The sequence below is a fragment of the Dermacentor andersoni genome, chromosome 1 (assembly GCF_023375885.2).
Source record: "Dermacentor andersoni chromosome 1, qqDerAnde1_hic_scaffold, whole genome shotgun sequence".
Classification (NCBI taxonomy): domain Eukaryota; kingdom Metazoa; phylum Arthropoda; class Arachnida; order Ixodida; family Ixodidae; genus Dermacentor; species Dermacentor andersoni.
Genome location: NC_092814.1, coordinates 252,334,160 through 252,360,897, shown reverse-complemented (window position 1 = coordinate 252,360,897; position 26,738 = coordinate 252,334,160). Strand labels below are relative to the sequence as shown.

At 45.4% G+C, this 26,738-nt stretch overlaps 1 protein-coding gene across 2 annotated transcripts in view; it reads right to left on the bottom strand.

The window, feature by feature from the left end:
* The window catches only part of Ns4 (Nucleostemin 4), an 86,561-nt gene that overhangs the window by 8,964 nt on the left and 50,859 nt on the right, over positions 1–26,738 (bottom strand). For both annotated transcript variants that reach the window (XM_050196637.3, XM_055063640.2), the window contains 3 exons: positions 23,346–23,524; positions 6,383–6,542; positions 3,812–3,955 (listed from right to left, as the gene is read on the bottom strand). In XM_050196637.3, coding sequence (XP_050052594.1) covers positions 3,812–3,955; positions 6,383–6,542; positions 23,346–23,524 — 483 coding nt within the window. The remainder of the gene's footprint in view (positions 1–3,811; positions 3,956–6,382; positions 6,543–23,345; positions 23,525–26,738) is intronic.

Sequence of the window (26,738 nt, the reverse complement as noted above, 5' to 3'; positions counted from 1 at the left end):
CACGTCACGCCGACGGTGGCGCCAGCTTTTCCAGTGGTGGAGCTCGAGGCCAATATTGCAGAAGGTGTAAATACTCCCGATTCTGCACCATAGTTGGCACTTCACGTGGCTCTTCGTCCTCGTCGGGGCCACCAACAGTGTCAATTATCTCCGCATGTGTCGCTGGGGTGACCATGGGAGCAGCAGCGTCAGCCAAAGCGAATGTATGCTAGGGGGAATGCGGAGGTCGTGAAAGACTACGGCTGGAAAGCGCCGCAAATGCCGTGGCTCGAGTCTGAGGCTGTGTTTTTTGTGCTCAAAAAACGATTAGCCACTCATTGTGGGTACGAAGTCCAAACGTGAAAACTAAACAGTTTTTCAGTAGGTCTTTGCATGATCACAGGGAAATTTTCTCCCGAGGTGTGCAGCCATGAAGTTTGCAAAATGAGAGTTTTTGGTGCACCGTTGTTGATGACACTGTGCTAATTCTACAGTTTGAGTGTCGGTGTTCGTGCACCGTTGCATTCGCGCCATTGACAAATGTCTAGGGACAAAATTCAACGACTCTACCATGCATTTAGAGTGTTTGTCTTAAGTCAGATGGCGTGAATCGAGTATGACTGGCTTGAGAAAATCACCGGGGAAACACCAGCTTGCGCTGACCCGCAATGTTGACAGCCTGACTCGCCGCTGGTGACGCTCTGATTTTTCATGTTTTCGGCAAGTTATCGGTCGATTTGCACCATAAAAAGCACAACGAAGCTAGGGGTGGTGTGTTATTGAGATGCAGGCCGATTATGGTGAGCGGCGAGCAAATTTCTAGACTGGCTTTCACAAACTCGTCTTCCCGATTTGTTAACGTAGCTCCTTGTGTCGAACATGGCACTTATAATCAGAGGGACACTTCTTTTGTGCTTTTTGGCACGTTTCAGCACCAGAAGTGCTCTTTAGAGCAGTAAAACTTTGCTCACTGAGCGCACGCCATGGAATGCTACGGTACAAGTCTGCCTGTGGTCTTTTGGCCACTTTTCGGTACCCAAGAGTTTTTCTGGCACCGCAAAGCGTCGGGAAAACTTTATTTTCGTGTGGATTCTATCACGAGGGACACCAGCAATGTGACTGCGACTGAGATTAATGGTTCGGATTAATTACAGAATTTCACAGCTTCCGTTTGCTCTCTGCAGTAAAGAGCTGGGAGCACTCAGCACTCGCTTGGTACCTGTTACTAGGCGGCCATCGGTCGTGGGTTTGGTACTTTTGTGGCCTGTTCTGTGCCTGCATGAGATTAATTCATCAGCGGTATAAATTTGACACTGCATGTGCAAAAGGGTCGATGCCGCTCGGCGGCAGTGATGCCTCCCCTCAGCACTTCGCTCTAAGTGGGTCAAGCTCTTCATGCGCTTCGAGTAATGCGGCTTAAAATGCACGCGTTTGGGTCGGGACCGGAAGAAATTTTAAATAAGGCAATATTTCGAGTAAAGCTATTTCGTTACAAAGAGGGATTACTGTGCCTTGGAATGAGGATGGCACTTCCCAGGAACATAATACCGGAATAATTTTTCAAGAAGACCTAATACGTGTAGATATTGCGAGCACAATATTTAGCTTTCTCATCGCCACCTCAATGTTCTTCGTTCTGAAGGAGCGGGGTGCAGCCGTGGCAGTGCAGTGCCTATAGCGTTAAGTCTCCTCGTTTCAATGTTGTTTCTCCTTTCAGCAGAAATTGACAGGTGCTGTTGGCAACACATACTTTCAATCGCTGCTACTGCACTAACGTTGGTCTCATCACTTTAATACACTATAGTGTATTAGATAGCTGCGCATGGCTGTTTTTTCTCGTACTATGAGGTGGCATGAGCATCACATTTCCTTCTGCACTTATCTCTACGGCAATCACACAATTTCCAACGCTTGAACGAAGCATTGTCTTTATGATCACTCGTGCGAGTATGTCGGCAGCATGCACACTGGCATGGCAATAGATGCTGCACTCTGGACTCGTGGTGAAAGGATTCCTAACATAATAAGCTTCGAAAATGTTAGCGATGCACCTTGAAGGTGCACAAATCGGGAAGTAGATGACCTGTTCCTGACAGATATGGGCACTCAGGCTGGCTCACACAACAGCCACCTTACTCCGTTCCATACATAGCAGGCAACACTATGAAGGTAAAGACTTCTCTCGCTGCTAACATCCGTGATAAAAAAATAGTGTGCCCCATGTGAAGGATAGTTATGTAGGTACATGCCATTTAATTTGATGTAAAATTAAGTTTCATACTTAAATGTCACAAAACATTATATATTTATTAATGAAGGTGCCAGAGATCTGAACCTCCTTACCACCAAACGAGTGTAATGACATGCTTCTGTGATCAGTGGCCACAGCACATTATCACCTGTGCTCGCGACCAAAATTTAGTATGTTGCCTATACCGGAAGCACAAATGTGCACAAGTAATGTGTGATTTGACATAAACTTGCGTTTACTAGTAGTTGTGATATATGAAGTAGGTATTCTGTGTGACTGCACCGCTTGTGTAGCTTCTGCAGCGTTGACTGCTATGTATGAAATAGAGTACAGAGCATTGCCATGCACCTTCAGCCACATCACCCACAGAGACCAACCAATCAGAGCACGTGGTTGTCTGAGCGCCTCGACGGCGAGAGGGCCCATTGCAGCAGCCATGATATCTATGCTATGTAGCATACACACCTACGAGGAACTGTAGTGTGCAACGTTTGCTATGTGTGCAACAGGGCTGGAGCACGCACTCGTGCTTGTGTGCTCCCATCTGGCTAGCTATGTGGTGCGGACCAGCTTTGTCTGGCAGGGATAGTAGCCAAATCCAGATTGCAAATTTTGAAGTGCTTTCAGTACAAAGCGATGTCTGCCAAGGCATTTAGGCAGGAGCAGCTGGGGTAGCGCATATGTAGAGTTGGCTTGCGTTTCACGTGGTTAGAGCCTAGCTGAGTGTTCCAAGACTAACCAAACTAGCGAGACCAGACGGCTATGACAGCGATAAGCACTGTGGGCACAGTTTATTTCCTATATGGGCAAGTGTGAGCAGATGATAGTCGGCTTCTTCCAGAAATGCACAACTCTTATCGAAGCTTTAAATGCAGATTTTCACTTACTTCAGCCTGTTTAGTTATTTGCATCAATTAATATACACGGTGAAAGTACGAAGAAGTCAACTGATCCTAACACCCTTCTTGGTTGATGTTAGCGATTGGCCAAAAGTGGCCACCTATGAGAATCTTGCATATGATGAAATATGTAAGTTGCTGGCAGCTTCGAAACAGATGAGAAAGCCTCTGTTTGAAAAGAGGGCATTTGAGAAAAAGGTAACTTCGCGCTGCACTTGTGAACTTCATGCACTGTACATGACTGCAAAATTTGGCTGAGACGTTCACAGCAGCCTATGCTACCTGCAGACTGTGCTTTTTCGTGAAGCCCGAGGGGTGGTTCAGGAACCCTTTAACATGCATCTAAATCTAAGTACACAAACGTTTGTGCATTTCGCTGCCATTAATACGGCCACCATGGCCTTATTTGGTAACTTTATGTGAATTGTTCGTATTTATGAATAGCGACTATACTTGATCTGAAGGCTGAATCGAATAAGGCAGTAGACAATTTATTATTCAAAAGTGTTGAATAGTCGCACATCCCTCCGTGCAATGATCCTGCTTGGGACCCTTGAGCTATCATAAATACCCTATATTCCACCATGACCTTAATTTATGCAAGAGGATGCACACTGTGTAGCACTAAAAAATTTCCATCTTTGCTGAAAGCACATGCCTTTTCATTAGGAAAGGAACACACCTTTGCTCTGTGAATAGCCTTGTGGCCGAAATGCAAGGCACAGTGTTCGTCCATCGAGGGCCATGCGCAGAAGGCTGTTTGCTGCACGGTAGGCATCAGGGCGCCCCGCTTTTGCTGTCAGGTAACCTCGTTCCACAGCCCAAGCTACAAACAGTTAAGATCAAGCAGAAAGATAAAGATACTAAAAATAAGTGAGAGCCAACCCCTGTAAGGTCAATAAAGAGAAGGATATGAAATGGACGAGTCACTCAAGGCAACAAACTACAATTTCATGAGACGTGGTTTTCGTTATTTTCACAAGAGCTTTAGAAACAGGCGACGGAAAATTAGGAGATGCCATCTGCCAGGCATACAAAAGAATGTAAAAGGCATACAAAGTAGTATGCGTTTTTAAGTATGCAAAGCCGCTCGGAGATGCTATTTCCAAAAAGTCCCTGAAATCATATTTGGAAATTTTCATATGCTAAAGATGACCTGTTGGGAATACAATTTGCTGTACTTTTGCAGTGAGTATTTTTGTATTGCACATATTTCTAGCTTTTCTACTTAAGTATGGCTTGTAAGTAAATCCCAACAAAATAGACAGAGTAAGAGTAACACAGTAAATAACCACCAGTTTTATCACTGATTGCAATGACTGTACCTAGAGAATGACACCCAGAAAAATGACTGTACCTAGAGAAAGGAAGTAGCGCACATATAAATTACAGGAAGAAGCCCACAATAGTAATATCGCACCCCATTGACTCGCCATTAACCAAATAACCAAGCTCATAGTTGGATATTGAAGTCAAATGGAAGCTCCATACAGGCAACCTTTACCCTCTAAATTTATTTCACATTGCTGCTTCCTGCATAACCCAACAGTCACGCCTTACAAAAATCATGCTTATGGAAGACAAAAATCCACCTCCATTCCACCCTGTGAAAGTGGATATACAGCAAAGCTGGTGCAGACATGCATTAGACTAACGGCTGTTAAAGTGGTGTGAAGATCACTGTTGCATATCCAACACAATCTGTGCACCTATCGGCAACTAATTGGCCTGAGCTTCACACATGCTCACTTTTTGAAATACACGCTGCTTATGTTGCCGTTCCATCTGTCCACGTCGACAGGTCCGATCATTGCGATCCGTCCTGTTGACCCGGACGAACTTTCTACTGACAGAGGCAAATCCGGCCGGCACAGCGCCATATTGCGGCGTTCAGCCGCTGTGTGTGCGATTGCCGCCTTGGGCCGACGTCGGGGAGCACTCGCAGTGACAGTCCGCTATCGCATCAACCAGGGAGGTGTGCCCAGTGCTCTTTGTCAGCCGAAAACAAAGTGAAACACTCACTTGGGTGGTATTAGCACAACCCTAGTAAATATACTTGGATATATCTTCTCATCTGCGCTTTGGGAAAAGCCTCTTAAAATGACATCATTTTTTTTAAAACTTTGCCTTGAACAAACACCTTTTGTGGCATACATGTGCACTTTATTAACAATGATTCAGCTTGAGACACATTATAGAAGCAGCAGCAAGTTTGGCAGAGCAGACAAGCAGCATATTGTTTTTAGATCATAGTGACTTTGCTGCTACTGATTTCATCTGTTTTAGGAATTACACTGAAAAAAACCAAGTAGCTTTTGGTATATGGCATCTCACGCTGCCACAAGAAGGTTGTGCAAGTACGGTCACAATTTCTTTCTTGCATGCATTTTTTTTTTCAAATTTGGCCCCGCTACATTTTTCAAAACCTATTGAACTTTTTCACGAAGCGAATTTGTTTTCATAAAACATGGCATAACATTTGTAAAATTGAAGAATGGGCCCACATTTGTAAACTTTACAAAAAATTCAAGAGCCTTGGCAGGTATGTATACAGTGAAGTAGAGGTGTTGCAGGTTTATTCATTATTGTGCAAGCTTCCTGGTCATCAAACGAACTGGCATGGTCGAAAGTGCAGGCAAAAACAAACACGAGCTGCAGCCATGTCGTGAAATCATGCTGACTACACGAGGCGCGCTGGAAAGGGATGCTAGGACTGCCGGGAAGCAAGGGAAGGGAGAAGCATGCAGCTCACATGACCTACTGATTATGCATGCAGGCAATGAAGGTAGAGAGAGACCTTGGGGGAGACCTCCTTCATTTCGAGTCCACACTTGGAGCAGTCGGTTGAAGTTTCAAGGCGTGAGAAGCATGCCACACTTACACGTATACATGTGATGCAGTGCCATCATACAGAACTTGCAACCCTATTTTACTTTTTTCTTCCCACTGGCTCATACTTTCATAATGTTCCAACTGGCAATGTGAAATGAAAGCACTATAGCAAGCGGTTTACTTACTATATAACACATTATGAAGTTGACGGTGCTACAGTTCTTCATTGTTACATCCACTATATTGTTCAAATCAATAGTGTTCTAAGTGGACTTGACTACTACTATACAATATCCATGCAGTAAGCATGGACGTTTGCCAAACCATTGCATAAATGACTCCCTTAGAGGCTGCAGCAACAATATGCAGTGATGAGTGCTAACTTAGAAATACTCGAAAGTGCCCAGAAATTGAGACTCACCTTCACAAAGATCAAAAGCTGACCATGGTTTGTGAGTGTCACCAGCACCATCAGGTGGTTGCAGCTTCAGAATACCTGGCAAGTCCACTCGTTCTGCTATGTACTGAATGGCTGAATAGGGCTCTCTCAGCTGAGCTATTGGGAAGCAGCCAGTGAGCACCTGTATTAGATGACATTGATGAGTGTAAGTCATTTTACATGCCAATCTGGCATACTCAACATCTCAATATTAAATTATGTACAGTAAATCCTCATCATAACGAAATCACTTTATCTATAGATTTTAGGGGCCCAAATTGTAGTGCATGTAGTTTAGGCCAGACTATTGAAAGTGCAGTAATGCCATTCTATATTTAGTGAAAAGTGTGAAACGGGAAATCCTCATGGGACTGCACGGTGCAGCATCTGTGATGGCCCTTTCTATTTATTTTTATCAACCTGGAGATGCAAACCAATTCTGGTGCCTAACTGTATCATGTAATGATAACCGACAGCCGAGACAACTGCTAACTGTATCATGTAATGATAACTGACAGCCGAGACAACTGCTGCAGTGAATTTCTCCAGTCACATGCCCTCACTATTGAGAGCAGATGTGTATCAGTATAGGTTTTATGAGCTCCTGGGCTGTTAGACTGTGTGCCCCACTATATTAGCACCTATCCACTTTTAATAGTATTCCACTTATAATGAAGTGCAGTTCCTGTTCTGATAAATTTGTTGTAATGACCATTTACTGATGGAGTTCCCAATTGCACAAGTTTCACCAAGCTATGGCTGCGACAAAATGAGCAATGGGAACCTAAATGGCAATCTTGCTTTCAACCAGAACCAATAAATCTGTTCTGAATAATGTCAAGGAATAGAGAAATTCTGAATAGAGCAATCCATTTCCCCCTACCTGCTGCCATCACCGATGGATGAGAACACGATGCAGTGCTGTCTAAAGTGCTGCCAAACCGATAGGTACTTCGTGTTAAAATGTACAAATGTACAGTAAAACATGCATGTCCTGTGAATATACAGTAGAACCTTGTTCATACATTTTGAAAAAGAAAAAAGAGCAGGAAGAAATGTACTAACCGTGATAACTTATGATCCGAAGTCGCTAAAACATTTGGCAGATTCAATTTAGTTGAAATCCATGTAATGGGAAGCATTGTGTGAAATGTTGCAGCACGAGACCCCAACGCACATCTAGCTAGCGGGGCCTGAGCGGTACCAAGACACACTTGTCATTTTTGCATCTTCGGCAAGCTTATGTTTGCACTGCTCGAATTTGGCCTAGGTTAGCAGCTTCTTTGGGTGGGGTATTTTGGCGAGAAGTCTTGACATTTCCACTAGGCAAGAATTGTTTCGGCATGAGACGCTGCCATGCGTTGAGCTTGTGGAGCCAGAGTGGCTTGAGATGCATTTTTTTGTTTTCCTATTGCATAGCGTTTTGTTTTCCTAGTGCAAACTGAAACGAAATCTGGCTGGTGGGCGACGTTGGAAGATGATGCCGCCAGAGCAAAACCCGATGCTCACTTCGTGCAGCCTGCAGTAGGGACGGCAGCAAGTTCTGGTTATCGCCTATTAAAAGTGTGCAGTATGCTTCGAATGGCACCGACTGCACTACGCTGCATGCGCTGTCAGACAGATAAATGAATATGCTTATCGCGATAGGGTTGGCAGCGAAGCTGTGAATGCGGGATGCAATCGACCCGTGGAAAGATTTGCTAGTATAAGAATAGGAAACTAAATGCGGGCCAGCGTTTTCACTTGACGCCGGTGGGCGAGTATGGTGGGAAAGGTGCTGCAGCAAGTGGCTACTGTTCTCAATCGCATGTGCTTCGCAGTTTTTCTTGTTTATATGGGATCAAGTGGGTGGAAAACTTATCATATGATAGTAGTTTGATGATGTAATGAACATTGGTGCCGGAAGATAGCATTTTCTGGGAACGTATTAACCGGTAAAAAAGAAGTGTAACTGTATTGAGTCACTTCTGCTTTCTCGATCGTGAACGTTAGCGCAAGGAAATCGTACAAAACAGGATCGTGTCAACGAGGTACTACTGTACATTACTAAAGGGAAAATCGGACATCCACCCGTTCGTAGCAAATGCTACAAAGGAAACCTATACAGGTTCCTCGAAAGAAAAGCCTCGCAGTTGAAGAAAAATTCGTCCTGGTCCGGGACTCGAACCCGGGACCACCGCCTTACTGGGGCAGCCGCTCGACCATCTGAGCTAACTAGGCGGCTAGCAGATGGCACGGCGAAGTCTAATTTATTTTGAGGAACCCGTATGGGTTTCCTGTGTAGCATTTGCTATGAACAGGTGGATGTCTGATTTTCCTTTTAGTAATTACTTCTCTCCACCTTGCAGGTTTCCACAGAACCATAACGTCAAACTCTTGCCTTTGCTTCGTGTTGTTGACAAATTCGACTTCGCCCTGCCATCTGCTAGCCACCTGGTTAGCTCAGATGGTTGAGCGGCTGCCCTGGAAAGGCGGTGGTCCCGGGTTCGAGTACCAGACCAGGACAAATTTTTCTTCAACTGCAAGGCTTTTCTTTCGAGGAAGCCGTATGGGTTTCCTGTGCAGCATATGCTACGAAGGGGTCGATGTCTGATTTTCCCTTTAGTAATTACTTCTCTCCACCTTGCGGACTTCCGCAGGGCCATAACATCATACTACTGTACATGTACATTATTGTACATAAGAAAACGTACATAGAAAGCAACTCGAGCACATAATAATAAACACTCTGCACTGAATATATAGAACAATTCTGTCTGTCTCGTTAGTTCAACCATCACAAGAATCCTCATCACGTATCACTAATTACATAACCATCATAAGAAAGAATGCTAATCCCGAATTAGTATCTGCATAGGATGCATATGCCAACATAGAGAAAAACGAACAATTTGTTCGTCTTTATTTCTGGCCATGGAGAGTACATTTGTAAAACATAAAATAAAAATAACAGAAGTGATATGCTATGTGAGTAAAAGCGTAATTAGTAAAGTAATTCATTAATTAGTAATTGGTTTGTTGAACTATCCACAGTGGTAACTTAACACAAGCACACAAAAATGTTTTAAAAGAAGCCAAAATTATTCCAATATTTAAAAAGGGTGACCGCTCCTGCATTTCTAATTATCGCCCTATTGCTATTCTTCCTTTCTGTAGCAAGGTTATCAAAAAATATATTGAAAGGCGCTTAACTAAATACTTCTCAAAATTTAACATTCTTTCGCCAAATCAATTTGGCTTCAGGGTAGGATCCTCGTCTGACTGTGCTATACTTTCTTTCACGGATAAAATAAAAAGCGCTATAGATGCCGGTTTCTATGCAGGATCAGTTTTTATCGATCTATCCAAAGCATTTGATTCTATAAACCACATCATCTTACTTGCTAAACTACGGGCAGTAGGCGTCGATGGCCCAGCATTAGCACTTATAAAAAGTTACCTAACAGATATACAACAAGCTGGGTATTTAAGTTCCTCACTTTCTAATTTCAGAATAACCAATAAAGGGGTCCTGTAAGGGCCTATACTTGGCCCACTACTATTCCTGCTTTATATAGATTTACCTGGTTGTTCATCAGAAACAGAGGCCTTCCTTTATGCTGAAGACACCACATTACTTGCAACCGATCGTTCACTAACTCCTCTGACTACTAAGCTAAACACAGACATGAAAAATATTTTAACGTGATGGCACCTTAACTCACCAAAACTAAATCCTACCAAAACGTCTTTTGTGCTTTTTTATTCGAATCATAGGACACCAGAATTCATTCCCAGTGTCAACCTAAACTCTCTTGTCATCAGTGCAGTTAATAAATGCTAATTTCTTGGTATAATTCTAGACTCAAACTTAAAATTTACGAGGCATCTGGCCTATTTGAAGCGCTAACTCGCTGCCGGTATTAGAATTTTACTTAAAGCTAGGTATTATTTTAGCAAACCAATTGCTAACCTTGTATTATTCTTTTATTCACAGCCATTTCAATTACTGTATTACAGTGTGGGGTAACACATATCCAACACATATAGCACCACTACCGCATTTGCAGAATCAAGCCCTCTGGATATTGTTGTTCAGCTCATTCTACTGCAGTGCATCTCATATGCTTCACCCCCGCAACCACAGAATACTTTCAGTAAATAATCTTGTTAAATATAAATTAGCCATAATGTTATTTGAAATAACATGTAATTCTGCCCCAGTAAATATATTTCCTGAGGCTACTTTGGTTAACTTAAATGGCACAAGATTCGCAGCTAACAATTTCTTATTGCCACCAATACATACTAATTAGGGAAAACAATCTGGATATTTTGCAGCATTACCTACTTGGAACAGCCTCCCACTAGATCTCAAGTCCTCCTTCTCTTTGTTCTTCAAGAAAACATTATTCACCTTTCTACTAGATAGCAAAAATAATCCACATATATAAGCTATTCACTTCCCTCCTGCTCATTTCTTTTTTGCTTTTCCTTTTTTCTAGTTTTTTTTTTTCATTTGTAGCCTTTATAAACATTTTTGGTTTGTTCTGTTGCGAATACCTGAACTACTGTTTTAATTCTACGACTAGTTATTGACTTTATATTATTTGCAGTTTCTACTACATTTACTTTGCATAATTTACCACTTAGTGACTACTATATTGCTGTTTACTTATGTATGCTTATGTAGGCATGTATCCACTTATGAAAGAAATAAACTGAAACTGAAACAGCTATGTGCTTTGCATTAGTTCCCCATGCTTAAATTAGCATTCTGAGGCATCAATCTTGGCATAGCATATGTGATATTATTACGGAGCAGTGGGGCATAGTATAGTGTGACTATGAACAAAGTCGACGATTTGGCGAGAAGAGCTTGCGGCTGATTGGGGCAGCAATCTTGCATATGCCGTGTTGCTGCAGTTTGTAAACACCTTGTAAATACACCTGCGCTTCACTAATTCTGCCCCGTGGCATTTTGGTTGAGGTGCGGGGTAACCCCAAGAGACAACAGAGCTTAGCAGTGGTCGTCGCCTTGGTATTAACATCATGACAGAGGAGGCGGTGCCTGCGCCTGTGGCAACAACCCCAACTGTTGTCCTGGCGCACCCGAAAGATCCGGGAACGTTGTGCAGCACCGATAATGTTGACATGGAAGACTGGATCGCCATGTATGAGAGTGAGTACCCACAACAGATGGGATGCAACTGTGATGTTGGCCAACCTGATGTTCTACTTGCAAGGCAGCGAGGGTGTGGTTTGACAACTACGAAGATAAGCCTATGGATTGGGAAACATGTAAAGAGACATGTGTTCGGCCGTACATTTGGGCAGAAGAACGCCACTAAGCAACTTGTGCGCAAACGTCCGCGGAATCCTATGTTGCTTACATCCACGATGTGCTTGCTCTGTGCCGCAAGGCTGATAATGACATGATAATGATAATGGCAAGTCGGACAAGGTTGGGCATGTTTTGAAGGGTATCGCTAACGATGCTTTCCATCTGCTAATGTGTAAGAATTGTGCGACAGTCGGCGATATTATCAAGGAGTGCCAATGCTTTGGGCAGGCAAAGAGCTGCTACATTGCAACATCAGTCACCTGCTTGCCGAGCACAGCTGCGACTTCCTCACGCAAGGACAGCAGAATGCAGTGACCATTGACTTTAGAAGACAAGACACAAATTGCTCGACACAAAATTGAAGCAATGTCACCTGCCACCCTTTGTCCACGTGTCAGTGATCCCAACAGCTTGCCCACGGTACCACTTGTTCAAGCAATACTCCGCGAAGAACTACAAAATCTCGGAGTTCATTCCATCTGCTCTATCACAACTTCACAACTCTCTGGTGGCTCTCTGGTGAGTACCAACTTCACAACTTCACAACTCTCTGGTGAGTACCACTGGCTGTTGCCTAGCCAGTGGTACTCTCCAGGCCATCGAAACCCTCCCGAATGGGGAACTGCAGATGATTGACCAATTTGCTTCTGTCTATCTTTGGTCATACAGTAAAGGCTTGTTAACCCTTTGAGGGTCGATTTTTCTCACCGTATACGACCGCCAAGGGTCAATTCTTTTTATTGCAGATTCCAATTCTTCTGAGGGACCTATTCCGAATTTTTCTAGGGTGGCCGTAAAGTGAGAAAAAAATATTTTGCGTTGGTATATATGTACTGTTTATTCATGAATAACAACAATAAAAAAAAAGGAAATAAACATAAGAATGAAAAATTTGATGCATGGTTATACACACAAGGCTTAGATTAGAAAATGCGCACACGAGAATATTTTGCAAGTGTCAAATGTTCCTACTCTTACACTAATATTTACATGTACTATAGCATAATCGAACTGCGCAGGTGAGTGCACTCAAGAAAACTGTGGTCGTGTGCCCGTCAAAAAAGCAAAACATGTGACAAACTTTTGCTAATCTTCATCTTATCGCCAACCAGAGGCAATTATTTTTCGTGAATCTCAAAAAAAAAAAAAAAAAAAAAAAAAAAAAAAAAAACCAGAAAAGGAAACGCATGCACGGCGGCATCCTTCCTATGCGCAACCCTGTGAGCACTAAACGAGCGAGAAACAGGCGGTCGCCCTTTGAGCGATTAGTAACGAGATAGCCATCAGTTTAGCGAGCACAAGAAGCCGAGACCGCCCGCAGAACAAAACCCAAACCGTCGCCCGCCCGCCTGCCCACGCGTGCGCCAATGCACGAGCGGTAGTATATAGACGCGCCGGAGCAAACTAGCTCTAAAACAAATTTGCAACGAAAACTGAGAAAGGGAGGCGAGAGAAAAAAATTCCCCGTATTCCCACATAGTGGCAGCACATGCCAGAAAAGAAAAAGTCAGGAAATTGGCACGCATTTTAACGTACAGACGGCGCCGTAAATATACAGCATCGACCATTTCGCACTTGTTCGCGGTGCCGTATATTTACGTCATTGACTCTCAAAGGGTTAACATGGACAAAAATTCGCTAGGCACACACTTAGTCCCCGGTGCTGCTTCATGAGCAAGAGCGATGGCAGCGGTGGATTGTGGCTGTTCGACGGAGAAGATACGCAACAGCACTTTGTTTACTGCAGTTTTAGAGCGACTACTATATTTATTTTTTGCTTGACGTAGCTGCGCCTTTAGTGAACACTTGCATGTTTAAACTTGGCTGCCTCGTCAACAGTCCAGAAGATACAATAAACATTAGGTTGTTGTTACTTATGAAACGCGATGGCCCTGCTGAAAACAAAAATGAAAAAAAGAAAAAGAGACGCGAAAAGCTAAGCCAGAGAATGCTGAGCGAAGCTGTGAAGTGCTCATTGTGTTTAGATGCTTTGAACAAAGGGCTCCGTGTTAAAAAGCAGGCGACGGCACAATTACAAAGGCCAAACGGCATAACCTTGAATTGGTAGAAGCCGTCAGGTGTTACGAAGGCAGTTTTCTCACGGTCAATGTCATCTATCGAGATTTACCAATAGCCTGATCCGAGGCCTATCAATGAAAAGTACTTGGCTCCATGCAAGCAGTCCAAGGCATCATCAATATGCGGCAAGGGTAGATATCTTTGCGTGTGACTTTGTTGAGGTGTCTGTAATCCACACAAAGGTGCCGTCCTTGTTCTTGACAAGGTCAACAGGGCACTCCCACGGACTGCATGATGGCTCAATAACGCCTTTAGTCAACATCTTATTGACTTCTCGCTGTATCACTTGCCGTGCAGCATGTGAAACACAGCACGGCCGGCGGCGTATCGGATTGGCGTCTCCGGTCTAAATACGATAGGTGACCACTGATGTCTGAGCTAAAGGGTGCCCGTCAAGGTAAAAAATATCACGGTACATTTCCAAGAGACAGTGGAGGTCAGCAGCTTGTGCCGGAAGATCATGTGCAATCATCTTGATAAGTTTTTCTGCGAGAGTCGGTGAATCGGAGGTTCCTGTAGAGAGCGACGGAATTCCGGTGTCAAAAGCCGATATCACACAATCATTCACGGGCAAGATGTCGCCCAAAAACATGCCTCTGGGAAGAATTTGAGTTGAGCTGTTAAAATTAAGGAGAGGGAACGAAGTCAGAGTGCCTGTAACAGTGAGCACAGTATGAGGAATGGCCAAATTTCTTGAAAGCAATATGTCAGCGGTGGGACATAGCACACACATGCCGTCAGAAACAGATGAGAACGACAGTAGACCGACGTATGTAGTGGCTTGAGGTGACAGGCGGATGTCTTCGGGAGAGCATAACCGTGGTTGTGTGATGGTGGAGTGTAGCAGCCGTGGGGCAGTTCAAGCTGAACGACGCTAGACGTACAATCAAAGAGGTCTGAATGGGAAGATAAAATGTCTAAGCTGAGTGTAATGTCGTAAGGGCATTGTTCCAAAACGGCAAACAAAACAGTCGTTAGGTGCCCCATGATGCCAATGCGAGTGGTGCACATACCAAACACGGTAGGCGTTCCTCCATAAGCGATGCGGAGGGTGTGTGATCCCGTGGGTGTGAGAACTTTGTTCAGGAGTCTGCGCAATTGGGTACTTATCACGGATACGTGTGCACCAGTGTCAATGAGTGCTGGGACACTGACGCCAGCGACTAAAACGTCGATCAAGTTGTGTTTGGTTGGCAAAGTGATCAGAAGGTCTTGCGGTCGAGTAGTCAATGCAGCGTCACCTCCGGGAACTGCATCACTTAGTTTTCTGGAGACGGGCGTTGGGGCTGCATCGGGGATGGTGGGCGACAAGCCTGCGGCAATAGGGACGATGATCAACGAGCTGATGGCGAACAGGACTGGTGATGTCGGAAGAGCGACGAGGGACTGTTCCAAGGAACACGAGCATCATTGTTTAGCTGTTGCGGTGCCAATTGAGGCTGGTAACGACGCTTGCTCTGTTCAGGGCCATAATAACTAGTGAATGGCGGTCACAGAAGGGAGGGGACAGTAGGGTTGTTGCAATGGCGAGCAATGTGACAAATACGCCAGCAGGCAAAACAGATTAGCTAATCGTCTGCGGTTTGTCACTCGGCTGGATTTCGGTAGCATGCAGGATACCACGGACCAGTTGATGGATCTGGAGCATGAGACAGCTGTGAAGCGGCAATGGCACATACAGAATGAACTCCAAGATTAGTGAGTTCTTCGTGGAGTATTGCCTGTACAAATGGTGCTGTGGACAAGTTGTTCAGCTCATTAGGGTGGGAAAAAGGGGCTGCAGGAGCCACGGCTTCAAGTTCTCGCCACACTATCTGCGTCAGGTCATCTGATGATGATGGTTGCTGCACTCCTAGCTTGTAGTCACACGAGGATGTCGCAGCTGTGTTCAGCAGATGTGCGAACGGTGTTTCAATGTGGTGGCTCTTGGCCTGCTCAAAGCGTTGACACTCTTTTATGATGTCCTGTACTGTTTCACAATTTTTGTACAGGAGCAGGTTGAAAGCATCGTCAGCGATCCCCTTCAGTACATGCCCAAACTTGTCTGACTCAGCCATATCGCTGTCAGCTTTACGGCACAGAGCCAGCACCTGGATGTAAGAGACGTATGACTCTGCGGACATCTGGGTGTATGTCGCTAGTTCTTTCTTTGCGGTGCTCTTCCGCCCGGCGGGTCAGCCAAACATGTCCCTCAGCTTCTATTCGCACGTGTCCCAGTCGTTAAGCTCTTCCTCGTGGTTGTCATACCACACCTTCACCATGCCTTGTAGGTACAAGACCAAGTTCGCCAACATAATCGTCGCATCCCATTTGTTGCAGGCCCTTTTATGCTCATACGTGGTGATCCAGTCTTCCACGTCGAGGTGGTCGGTACCGAAGAACGTTCCTGGATCCCACGGCTGAGCCAGCACAACCGTCGGGCTTGTAGGCGTTGATGCTGGCTGCGCCATGTCAGGTCCTGCTTTGTCCATCATGTTGACCAGTCCAAGGTTACGACCACTGCGGAGCTCCGTTGTTTCTCGTGTGTACCCAGTGCCTCTCACCAATTTTCTACATTGCAGAAGTCACATATAACGATGTATTTACAATATTTACAAGAGAGACAACAATGCACAAACAAGATGGCTGTCGAGACCGACTCCACCTACACACATCAAATCATCTTCTGACTGGTGCCACTCTTGGTTGCATCATAACAATATATTCATGTTGCTTCACTGTAGTTGTCCCTGCTTTGAAAATGATTTCAGTGTAGCACGTGGTTTACAAGAGTTATTTAATGCCATGCTTTGCAACTGCTTTCAAACTGTTAATATTGCATCAATGTACTCTTTTAACTAATTAAAAAGTGCTGCATTGGCTATTAAAACTCTGGGCACTACAATAGGGTATACAACACGCGGTTTAATTCTGCATTTGGGTGTGCGGGTGATACTAGTAAAAATGGTGGTGACCCTAAAAAATAAATTATAAAAGCAATGTGACTGACCAGGGAGGCAAATTTTCAGCTATGGAATCATCTGATATCTCACATGCGTGCTCCCATAAAATCATCGAAACGCTCTGCTTGTTTAATGATGGAACATGTGAAATCCATGCTGTGCAGACAGTGGTAAGATGCAAGCATAAAAACAAGCAACCCTTCATTATTGCCTGAGTCCTATATGTGCTATTTTTCTCAAGCTCAAACTGCCCACGCCGCCAATGCTCGCTTCCCAATAACAGCAGAAAATGAAACTTCAAAGAGCGAGCTAAGTTGGCGGCGCAGAGGCGCATGCACGTGGGGACCGTCGAAGGTGAGGGTGTTACGAGGGAGCTGAGAGGGAGGGCAATGGGAGCGCAGTTGCGAGGAAGGGTGGGAGGTAATTGGATTTGCTTTCCCACCAGATTGATGGATGGCGATAATTACCTATACCACCTAAGACTGCCACCAAAGCAGCGGAGTTGCTGAGGCTGGACTGGGCCTCCGTCGCTGCTTCCCTCTGCGTGCTCACATGCTTTTTCCTTCGTCTGCTGGCAGATCGGTGCTGTGTTTACGTCCTTTGTCCTGTGTTCTTACGCCAGTAATGTCTTATCAACATGATGAAGTCATTGCCACAGGTCATAATGATGTTGGTGTGCGCCCTTCTGTTGCGGCGTCGCCGCATTCAAAAGACAAAGAGAATGAGGTACTGGGTGTCACCTTCGCATCCTTGTATTCAGGGTCTGTCTTGTCGTGTAGAATCGGATATGGCGCACTGTCTCCAACAACCTTTCCATCAGGAAGTCTCAGTTCAGACTCGTCATTGTAAATAAACAAGTGCGAAAGAGATCAAACTAAGCTAAGCAAAACAAGCGCAAGCAAGAGCTGACACGAGCAGACGACAGTGCGAAACAAGCGGTCCAGCTGAACCAGACGCAAGTACAAACAGAGCGGTAGGGCAGGTGCGCATGATACCAGTTTCCAGCACATACGTCACTCTAGGGGCCATTTTTATTGGTATCCTACGCTTGCGGCTCGCTTGCTGCCACGGCAAGCCGCAAAAAATCGGCCGAGGACTGATCCCTTGCACACCGCGCATTTTGCCGCTCATGTGGTTGGGGCATTACAGCGCGACACAGAAACAGTGACCTTGCCATTTGAGGGTAAAATTTCTGCCATGTTTTTCTTTTTTGCTTCTTTTTTCCTTCGTGGGCGGCATTAAGGGGTCTCTCCTAAGCTTTTCCTCTATGACAAGGCCAGAGCAATGCTGGTCGGAGGCATTGCCGCATGATTTGGTGCACTGCAGAGAACATTGTCGGAGCGCAGCTTGTTCGAATTAACTGTCGCAAATGCTTGAGTGTTCGAATTACTGGACGTTTTTGCCCATTGGAATACACATAACTTTGACAGGACCATAGCGTCAGTTTGACTAAACCGTTCATAATGCAAAAACGGGGCAAGGCGTGCAGACACGGACACAAAACAATGGACAACACGGACACAAGTGTCCGTGTCTGCACACCTTACCCCTTTTTTGCATTATGAATCCTTACCAACTAGCTCAGCTTTCTGTCGTCCTAAAAATGACTAAACCAGAAGTTCGAATTAAGCGTGTTCAAATTAACGAAGTTAGACTTTATTTCTCGTCCACAGACCTTCGCTCTTGGTATTGGCAGATCTCTGTAGATGACATATAATGTGAAAAGACCACTTTCATTAACACTGGACAAGCTTTATCAATTCAAGGTTATGCTCTTTGGCCTTTGTAATGCCCTGGCAACCTTCAAGCGAACAATGGACTCTCTACTTCGCGACTATAAATGGTCCACTTGTCTATGTTATTTACACAATGTGATAGTTCTTTCGCTCAAACTTGCGAGTCATCTTATGCGTCTGTTGGCCATTCTTGCTGTTTTCTGATATGCTGGCCTGAAACTCCACTTGTCCAAGTGCCACTTTGGACGTTGCCAGATTACTGTTCTTGGCCACCTTGTCAGTGCTGCAGGAGTTCCACCCAATCCTGACAAGATTCATGCCGTTCAAACTTTCCCGTACCGTCATCCACAGCAGATGTCAGAATCTTTGTTGGACTATGTTCCTATTTCTGTTGCTTCATCAAGAACTTTGCCGACACTGCCCGCCAACTCACTGACCTACTCAAAAATATGTTTCCTTCTCATGGGGCTCTGTGCAAGCCGAAGCCTTTGTTGCCCTCATCCGCTTGCTAATGGCTCCCCCTTTGTCACTTCTACCCATCTGCTGCTACTGAAATTCACACAGATGCCAGTGACCACAGCATATGAGCTGTTCTTGTTCAACCGCAGAACAACGCACAGTGGATAATGGCAAATGCTAGCTGCCTTCTCTCACCCACAGAACGGAAGTTTTCCATTGCCGAACATGAGTGCCTGGCATTGGTTTGGGCTGTAGCCAAGTACTGGCCTTACTTGTTTGGCTGCCCATTTTTTGTTATCACAGATCACCCTGCCTTGTGCTGGCTCTCATTGCTGAAAGACCCAGCTGGACGACTGGGTTGGTGGGCACTGTGGCCACAAGAATACACTTTTACACATCTGGCCATCTACAAAAGGACGCCTAGTGTCTCTTCCGTCACCCGGTCGACAGTCCATACCATGATGCCCACGACACCGATGCTTGCGTCCTAGCCATTTCAGACTTGCGGGACATTCACAATGAACAATGCCGTGATGATTCTTTACATCTCTTTATTGATTATGTAGCTTCTGTGCATCCTGAACCCGCTGTTAGTGTATTCGTACTCTGCGACAGCATTCTGTACCAGCGCAATTTTCGTCCTGATGGCCCGAAACTTTTGCTCATTCTACCTCGACATCTTCGGGTAGTAGTTCTTAAGTAGCTACACGACGCACCCACCACCGGCCACCTCAGTTTCTTCCGTACCTACGACCGTGTACGACGACGCATTTACTGGCACGGCCTGTATCACTCCGTGCGCCGCTACGATGTTGCCGGTGCACACTGTCAGCGCTGCAAGCGACCTGCTATATTACCCGCTGAACGCCGACACCTCATCGATGTCCCCTCCAAACCATTCTTTCTCATTGGTGTCTATCTCCTAGGCCCTTTTCCTACACCTAATACCGGCAACAAGTGGGTCGCTGTTGTGACTGACCACACAACGCATTACGTCATCATGCGAGCACTACCGACAAGCTGCGCCACAGACGTTGAGGATTTCCTCCTGTATGACGTCATACTGCATCACGGCACACCGAGGCAGCTGCTCGCTGATCGTGGCCGCACTTTCTTGTACCGCGATATTGAAGACCTTCTTCGTTCCTGTTCTGCCATCCACAAACTATCCACCGCATATCACCCGCAGACCAATCAACATACTGAGTGACTGAACGGTCTCCAGTTTATTTAAAGCAGCAGTGTGCTCTTCACTAAGGCCCTTGGCATAGACAAATTGCCTGAGGCTCTCTATGTAGCCCATTGCTACAGACACGCTTATGGGTGCTAGCTCCGAAGTTTCATCGTCATCAGATTCCTTTGCATCGCTCTCCGCCCAGGCTTTGCAGCGATGCTCTCGTCTGTGCACGGCTCCACAATATCAGTGTCTACATTAGCAGAAATAAAGTCATCCCAATCAGTGTCGTAGCCTCCTATGTCGGAGTCGACAACTTGCTGCCACAAATCGCCACCGGACCGATCATCTTCGGAAGCATCAGGCACTGCGTCAATGAAGCTGGCCTTCCGGAAACAGTTCCGCACACAAGCGGCCGTCACCGTCGCCCAGGCCGCCTTCGTGATGTCAACAGCTGAATACAGTGAAACTCGAAGCAGCAAGTAGGCGGCCGGGCGGTCAACAGCGATGAGCAAGCGCTCCACAATTAATGCAACAACTATACGATGCCTCAAATGCGCACGTTATGCCCAAATCAAGAGGCTGCACTTTCAAAGTGGTATTGGGTGGCAGGAAAAGTAGAGTAACTGCTGTCAGAGACGTTCGCACATTGTACGCTGAGCAGTCGTCAAGCATGAGCAGCATGCGCCTTCCTTGCCTCTGCATGTCGCGGTCAAACTCGCCCAGCCACTCCGTGAATAGATTGCGCATCATCCACGCCTTTTTTTAGTATTGTGCCTGTAGCGCACAGGTACACAGCTCCAAAAGCAATGCAGCTTTGATTGTCCAATTACAAAGGGCACGCGGCGGTCACTGCCATCCATATTAGTGCACAGAAGTACTGTAATGTGCACTTTACTGTGCTTGCCGCCAGCACATCAGTTGCCTTTCATGACGCGCGTCTTGCCCGGCAGCATCTGATAAAATAACGCAGGTTTGTCTGTGTTATACACGTCCTGCTCCGTGTAGTTTGCAGTAATGGCTTACAAGCCAAGTTGCAATGTCTTGGTCACTTACCGAAGCCGCCTCGCCGACAAACGGTTTAAAAACAATACCATGCCACACTTTGAATCGATGTAGCCAGCCATTGCCTGAGCCATTGCCTGGGAAAATCTAGCAGGAACACAAAGTTTTTGGCTTTGCCCAGCATCATTGGTACACTTATCAGAACGTTGTGAGCCCGTGTGTCGGCGAACCACTTAAGCTCTACGTCCGTATAGGTGGCCTTCCGCAGGCGCTTTCTGTTCGTTGAGTCGGCGGCAGAGCTGGCGATCATTTTCTTGTTCTTTAGAATTGTCGAGGTGGTTGATTTAGGCATGTTGCACTTTTTTACCAATCGCAGTTTTTAGCACCTTGAGACACTTCCTTCAATATTGCTCGCTTCGTTGCCATGTTCAGCACTTTTCGTTTCGTGACCGCCGCAGGCACGGCATTCCCGTCCGCCATGCTGAATTACAACTTGGGCCCAACTAGAATGACGCGTGGAAGCGAGGAAGCATGGAGACTAGTGTGGAGAGGCCTGCTTCGCCCCCGGTAACGGCCAGAAAACAAAACTTCTGAACTTTAGCCGGCGCCGTAGCGTGCGCACCAAGACAGCAAGGGTGTTGCAAGAAAGAGTGAGGAGAGGCGAGCGGAGTTACGAGGACGGTCGGGAGGGCAATCTTGGAAGCTACACACCAACACTCGTGAGCAGTGCGTAATGGCAGGCAGAGGGTAGAGGGACACGAATCAGATAGTTTGCCTCCGAGGAGGCTTGGAAAAACAGACTGCGCGCGCAAAGGGGTCGGAGGTTCTCGTTATTTCGCGTCGCGGCGTCGGGTTTATGCTGCCCGTTCACTGTAACTGATCGGCAGGGCTCAAGGACGTTCATTATACGTGCTATTTTATGCCATTGAAATAATGTATATTTTGACAATCGCACGGCTCTCGTTCATTTTTAAGCGAAAGTTCGTCTTAAGTGGGGCCGTTATATGTGAGCTTGACTGCAGTGCCAGTTACAGAAAACAAAACGCCAATTTTAATGTGGCTGCTGGAAAACCCAGTAGATAAGTTAGATAGCAGGCACATTCTCAATGGGGTTTGCCCGCGCCAGAGAGGAGAGCGACAAAGGCAATGAGAACATGCAGAACAAATGAATGAGGAGAAGAAAGAAAAAAACAGCCTGCATGCCATGGTGATAACGCACTATATAAGTCACGTGCTATAAGGCGCTTTGGGGAGGTACGGGCAGTGCCCAGGTAACGGAGACGCTTCTGGTCTAACAGCTCATCAGTGACTTGTACTCTGTGCCGAACTCCACACTGAACGCATGTGCATTGTCGCTCTTTGGTTTTTCAGTTCGTGCATGAGAAATAAGTACTTTACTGCAGCACACTTCTTTTTTTGTGTTATTGTGTCTGCTTTATGTGAAGACTAGCTGAAAGGTCGGTCTCTGAGCATTAACTTTCAACATTCATGAAACTGAAAGGATGCAAACATCCCAGTCCTAGGCTTTGATTGTTGGATATGTGTGTATGTATGGCTGCTTGGTCTACATGCTTTGCATGTATGCAGGCTTTAAAAATTGTTTTGTTTATGCTAGTGTGCAACCACTTAAAGTGCAGATATTCAAAAATTCAGTGACTTGCTTTGTAAGCTGTGTACAACGTAAATAATCTAAAGAAAAAGCACTTTATGCAGCAAAGCTCAGTTTATACAAAGCTATACCTATGCATTTTTCTGTCTCTATGCCTCATTTTGATGGCTGCAAAATGCTTGTGAGAGCCAAAAAGAACTTGGACTACTCCTGAAGCTTTGCTAGTATGATGTCCAACTGTGTAATAACAAGCTCATCACTCATTTGCAACATGGGTCTTTAAAGGTACCACAAACTATGCATGCTATGCATAATGTCAGGTTCAGTGTACCATCGTTGAACCTGACCCCCTTTTTCTAATCGTTTCTTTCAGTGAGGACAACACTACACAAAAATATCTTGCAAATCTGACAATTACAAAAGTTATTCCAAGTTTTGTCCTATGCAAGTCAGCACAAAACTTGCTTCTACTACTTTTGGGCTTTCCACAAATATGAAGTTGCTCCCCAAAAGGGGTATTTACTGCAGTAATGTAACAAAACTGCAAAACTGCAAAACTCCTTTGTGCCTGTGCTTCAAGCCATGATATAAACTTAACAGGAAGAGAATGGGGCTAACCTGCAGTGCCTTGGGCTGCAGGCTTGGGAATACTAGACCTGGACAGTCGCACAGGCGCACATTGTCTGTCAGAAAAATGGTCTGGAAGTGCTTGGTGTGGCCAGGGGTGCGCGACACGCTCACTACTTTGCGTCCAACTAAGGCATTCAGCAGGGATGACTTTCCCACATTGGGTTGCCCTGTGAAGAAAGCAAACCCCAACGAAATTTTCAGATGAAGGAGGTAAAAAGGCTTGATAATTCTACTCCAAAAGCTGAACTCAATCACATGGTATCACAGCTCCTAATGTCAAGCATATGTGCAGCTGCCTATGTTCTAGAACAAACAGTGCTTACAAACATTAATATACATCTTTTAAAAAAAGAAAAAACAAACAAATGTACATAACTACACTTATCCCCCTTTTCAACTAAATTCTTTTCCAGAACTGTACAAGAATTCTGATTTACTTTAGTTGTCAAACAAAATATAGTAGAACCTTGTTCATATGTTTTGGAAAGAAGAATGCGAGAAAAAATGTACTAACTGGGAAAACGTATGATCCGAACTAACTAAAAGAATTTGACAGACTCAACTACTGTTGACACCTATGCAATGCGAAGCATCGCGCGGATCATAGCATCACGAGGTGCCGACGCGTGTTGAGCTGGTGGTGCTCTGGCAGCCCGAGACGTGTTTTATAGTTTTCCTATTGCATGTTGTTTTGCAAGGGCGACGGGAAACCGAAATGAAATCGAGCTGGTGGGTGATGCCGGTTGCCACCTAAGCAAAATGCGAAGCCCACATTGCGCTGCCTGCAGCAGGGAACAGCAGTGCGTTTGGATTATCGCCTATTTGAAGCGTGCAGTACGCTTCCCATGGAACTACGCACCACATGCAGAAAAACAGATAGGTGAAGATGCTTATCGCAATAGGTTTAGCAGCGATAGCTGTGAATGCGGCGTGCGACGACCTAGGCGGAGATTTGCTGGTACCAGAATAAGAAACTGCGCGCGCCGTCGTTTTCACGCGAGACGGGAGGATATATACTATTCTCGATCGTGTGCACCTCGCACCTTTTATTGTTCACGTGGGATATAGAGGCTGGAAGACGTATACGATCGCAGTCTGCAGCAGGAAACGGCGGTGCGTTTTGGATATCGCCTATTAAAAGTGTGCGCTATGCTTCCGACGGCACCACGCATTGTGAAGCAGATAGGCGAAGATGCTTATCGCAATAGGATTGGTGGTGATAGCCCAAGAAGATTTGTTGGTGCCGAAATGAGAAACTGAGGTCATGCCAGCATTTTCACGTGAGACGGGCAGCCGAGTACTGCAGTGAAGCTGCTGCAGCGGGCAGCTTTATACTGCTCTCGATCGCGCGCGCCTCGCACAGTTTCTTGTCTACATAGGATCTAGTGACCGGAAAACGTATCACACGATCACATTTTGCCAATGTACTGAACGTTGGTGGCCAAAAATCGTGTTTTCTGGGAACGTATGAACCGGGAAAAATGAGTGTAAATCGATTGGATTATTTTTTGTGTTCTCGATTGCAAACGTTGGCGCCGGGAAAACGTACATAACGGAAACGCATCAACGAAGTTCTACTGTATATACAATCAAAGAAAGCAAAAAGTAAATAGGAACAATGCTCATTGCAAAACATCATGCTGAAAAAGATTTGCTGTAGCTATTTACCCGATTCTAACGCACACTTTCTCTACACAAAGAAAGAAGAAAAAAAATGCTAGAATTGACATGCACGTTGTAATCGAATCCAAAACTGAGGCTTCACTAGCCACACTATATTCTCATTGGCATTAAACTTGCCCCATGTGGAGCCTTTCCTGTCCTTGCTTGAAAAAAATAAAAACATTCCTGCACCACACACACTCTGATACAACTGTTCTTTGCTTACTGCAAAATGGATGTTCATAATAACAAGGTGTTCAATTGCTAAAGGTTTGATTTTTATACAACAATGTCATATGTGGTTAAAGGGCCACTCACCAGGTCTGACCCTTTTGAGCTGACACATGCAGAGCATACAATGCGCACTCACGAGCGTGTTTGCAAAGTATTACATTGCTATGCACCCCAAAAAGGCCTGAAATTTCAATCCAAATGCCCTTTCCCTCGCGGCGACTGCGCTCGGAGCCAGACGGTGACATACTCGGGTCCCTGTGTGTACATACTCATGTCCGCAGTGTGACGTCGCTCGTGGTGACATGTGACTTCGAGAATTATTCAAGGTAACATCTGTTATTTGTATGATCTGTTGCTTGAGTTGACGAATTGAAGTTTAGAGAAATAATAAAACACACAAACGGAATGTCTGCGTGTTTTTTGTTTTACTAGTAAAACCTCGGTAATTCGGAAAATTGGATAATTCAAACTCGTCCTCTGGTCCCGGCAGGCATATGCATTATTTAATGGCATAAAACAATTAATTAATTGGGATGTATTTGGCCTCACAACAGTTAATTTGCACAACCCTTGGAGCGCGGCGAGTGCAGAGCACCGCAAATGTGCAATGTAAAAGAGCGAAAGCGTCGTTAGCATCCAACCAAAACAATGCGGCGGAGCCTGCATTGCCAGCCATCAGGGGAAAACAACCGCAACAATGGAACACTTTGTGTTTATTTGTTTTCATAACCTTTATTCTTGCATTTGCCACAGCCCATGACACTGCGTGGGTGCGTGTCATGGGCACCTTTAAAACTGTGTAGTCCCCGTCAGTGATCGCATCGATAGTGCCCACGGTTTTGTCTACAGCGGCTGCGCCTAACAGTAGTTTCGTTTTGACTCGGTGCACGTTGGCCGCGCACTTTCATAACTGAGTAGTCACCATTCGTGATCGTGGCATTGATAGGACCATGGTTTCGTCCGCAGCGGAAGTAGCAAACAGTAGTTTCATTTTGATTCAGTGCACGTTGGCTGTGTGCTTCCAGAATAGCATGGTCTCCATCCATCCATGATGATTGCATCGATGGTGACCACCGTTTCGTCTGTAGCGGTTGTGGCAAGCAGTAGCTTTGCTTTGACTCAGTGCAATGCGTAAATAATAACCCAGTCTCGGTGGCAGCAAATTCGTGGCTACATTGCAACAAACGGACAATCTGTTGTCAACCAGCTCACTAGTGAAAAGCATGTCTCTGATGAAGACACAGGCGTTGCACCGTGGCCGCAGTGCGAAAGAAACCGCGAGGCCTTTGCTACTGTGACCGCTAATCAGTCACAAGATGACGAGAACTGCAGCTTCTGCACTGCTCTTGTGCAAAATAGAAATACGATTTGCCGATTCATTCGGTAAATAAAATTGTGTTGATGTACTGAGTATTTGTTTATTGTTCTGTTGGTACACTCGATAATCCAACATTCAGTTAATTCGGATATATTTTTGGTCCTGTG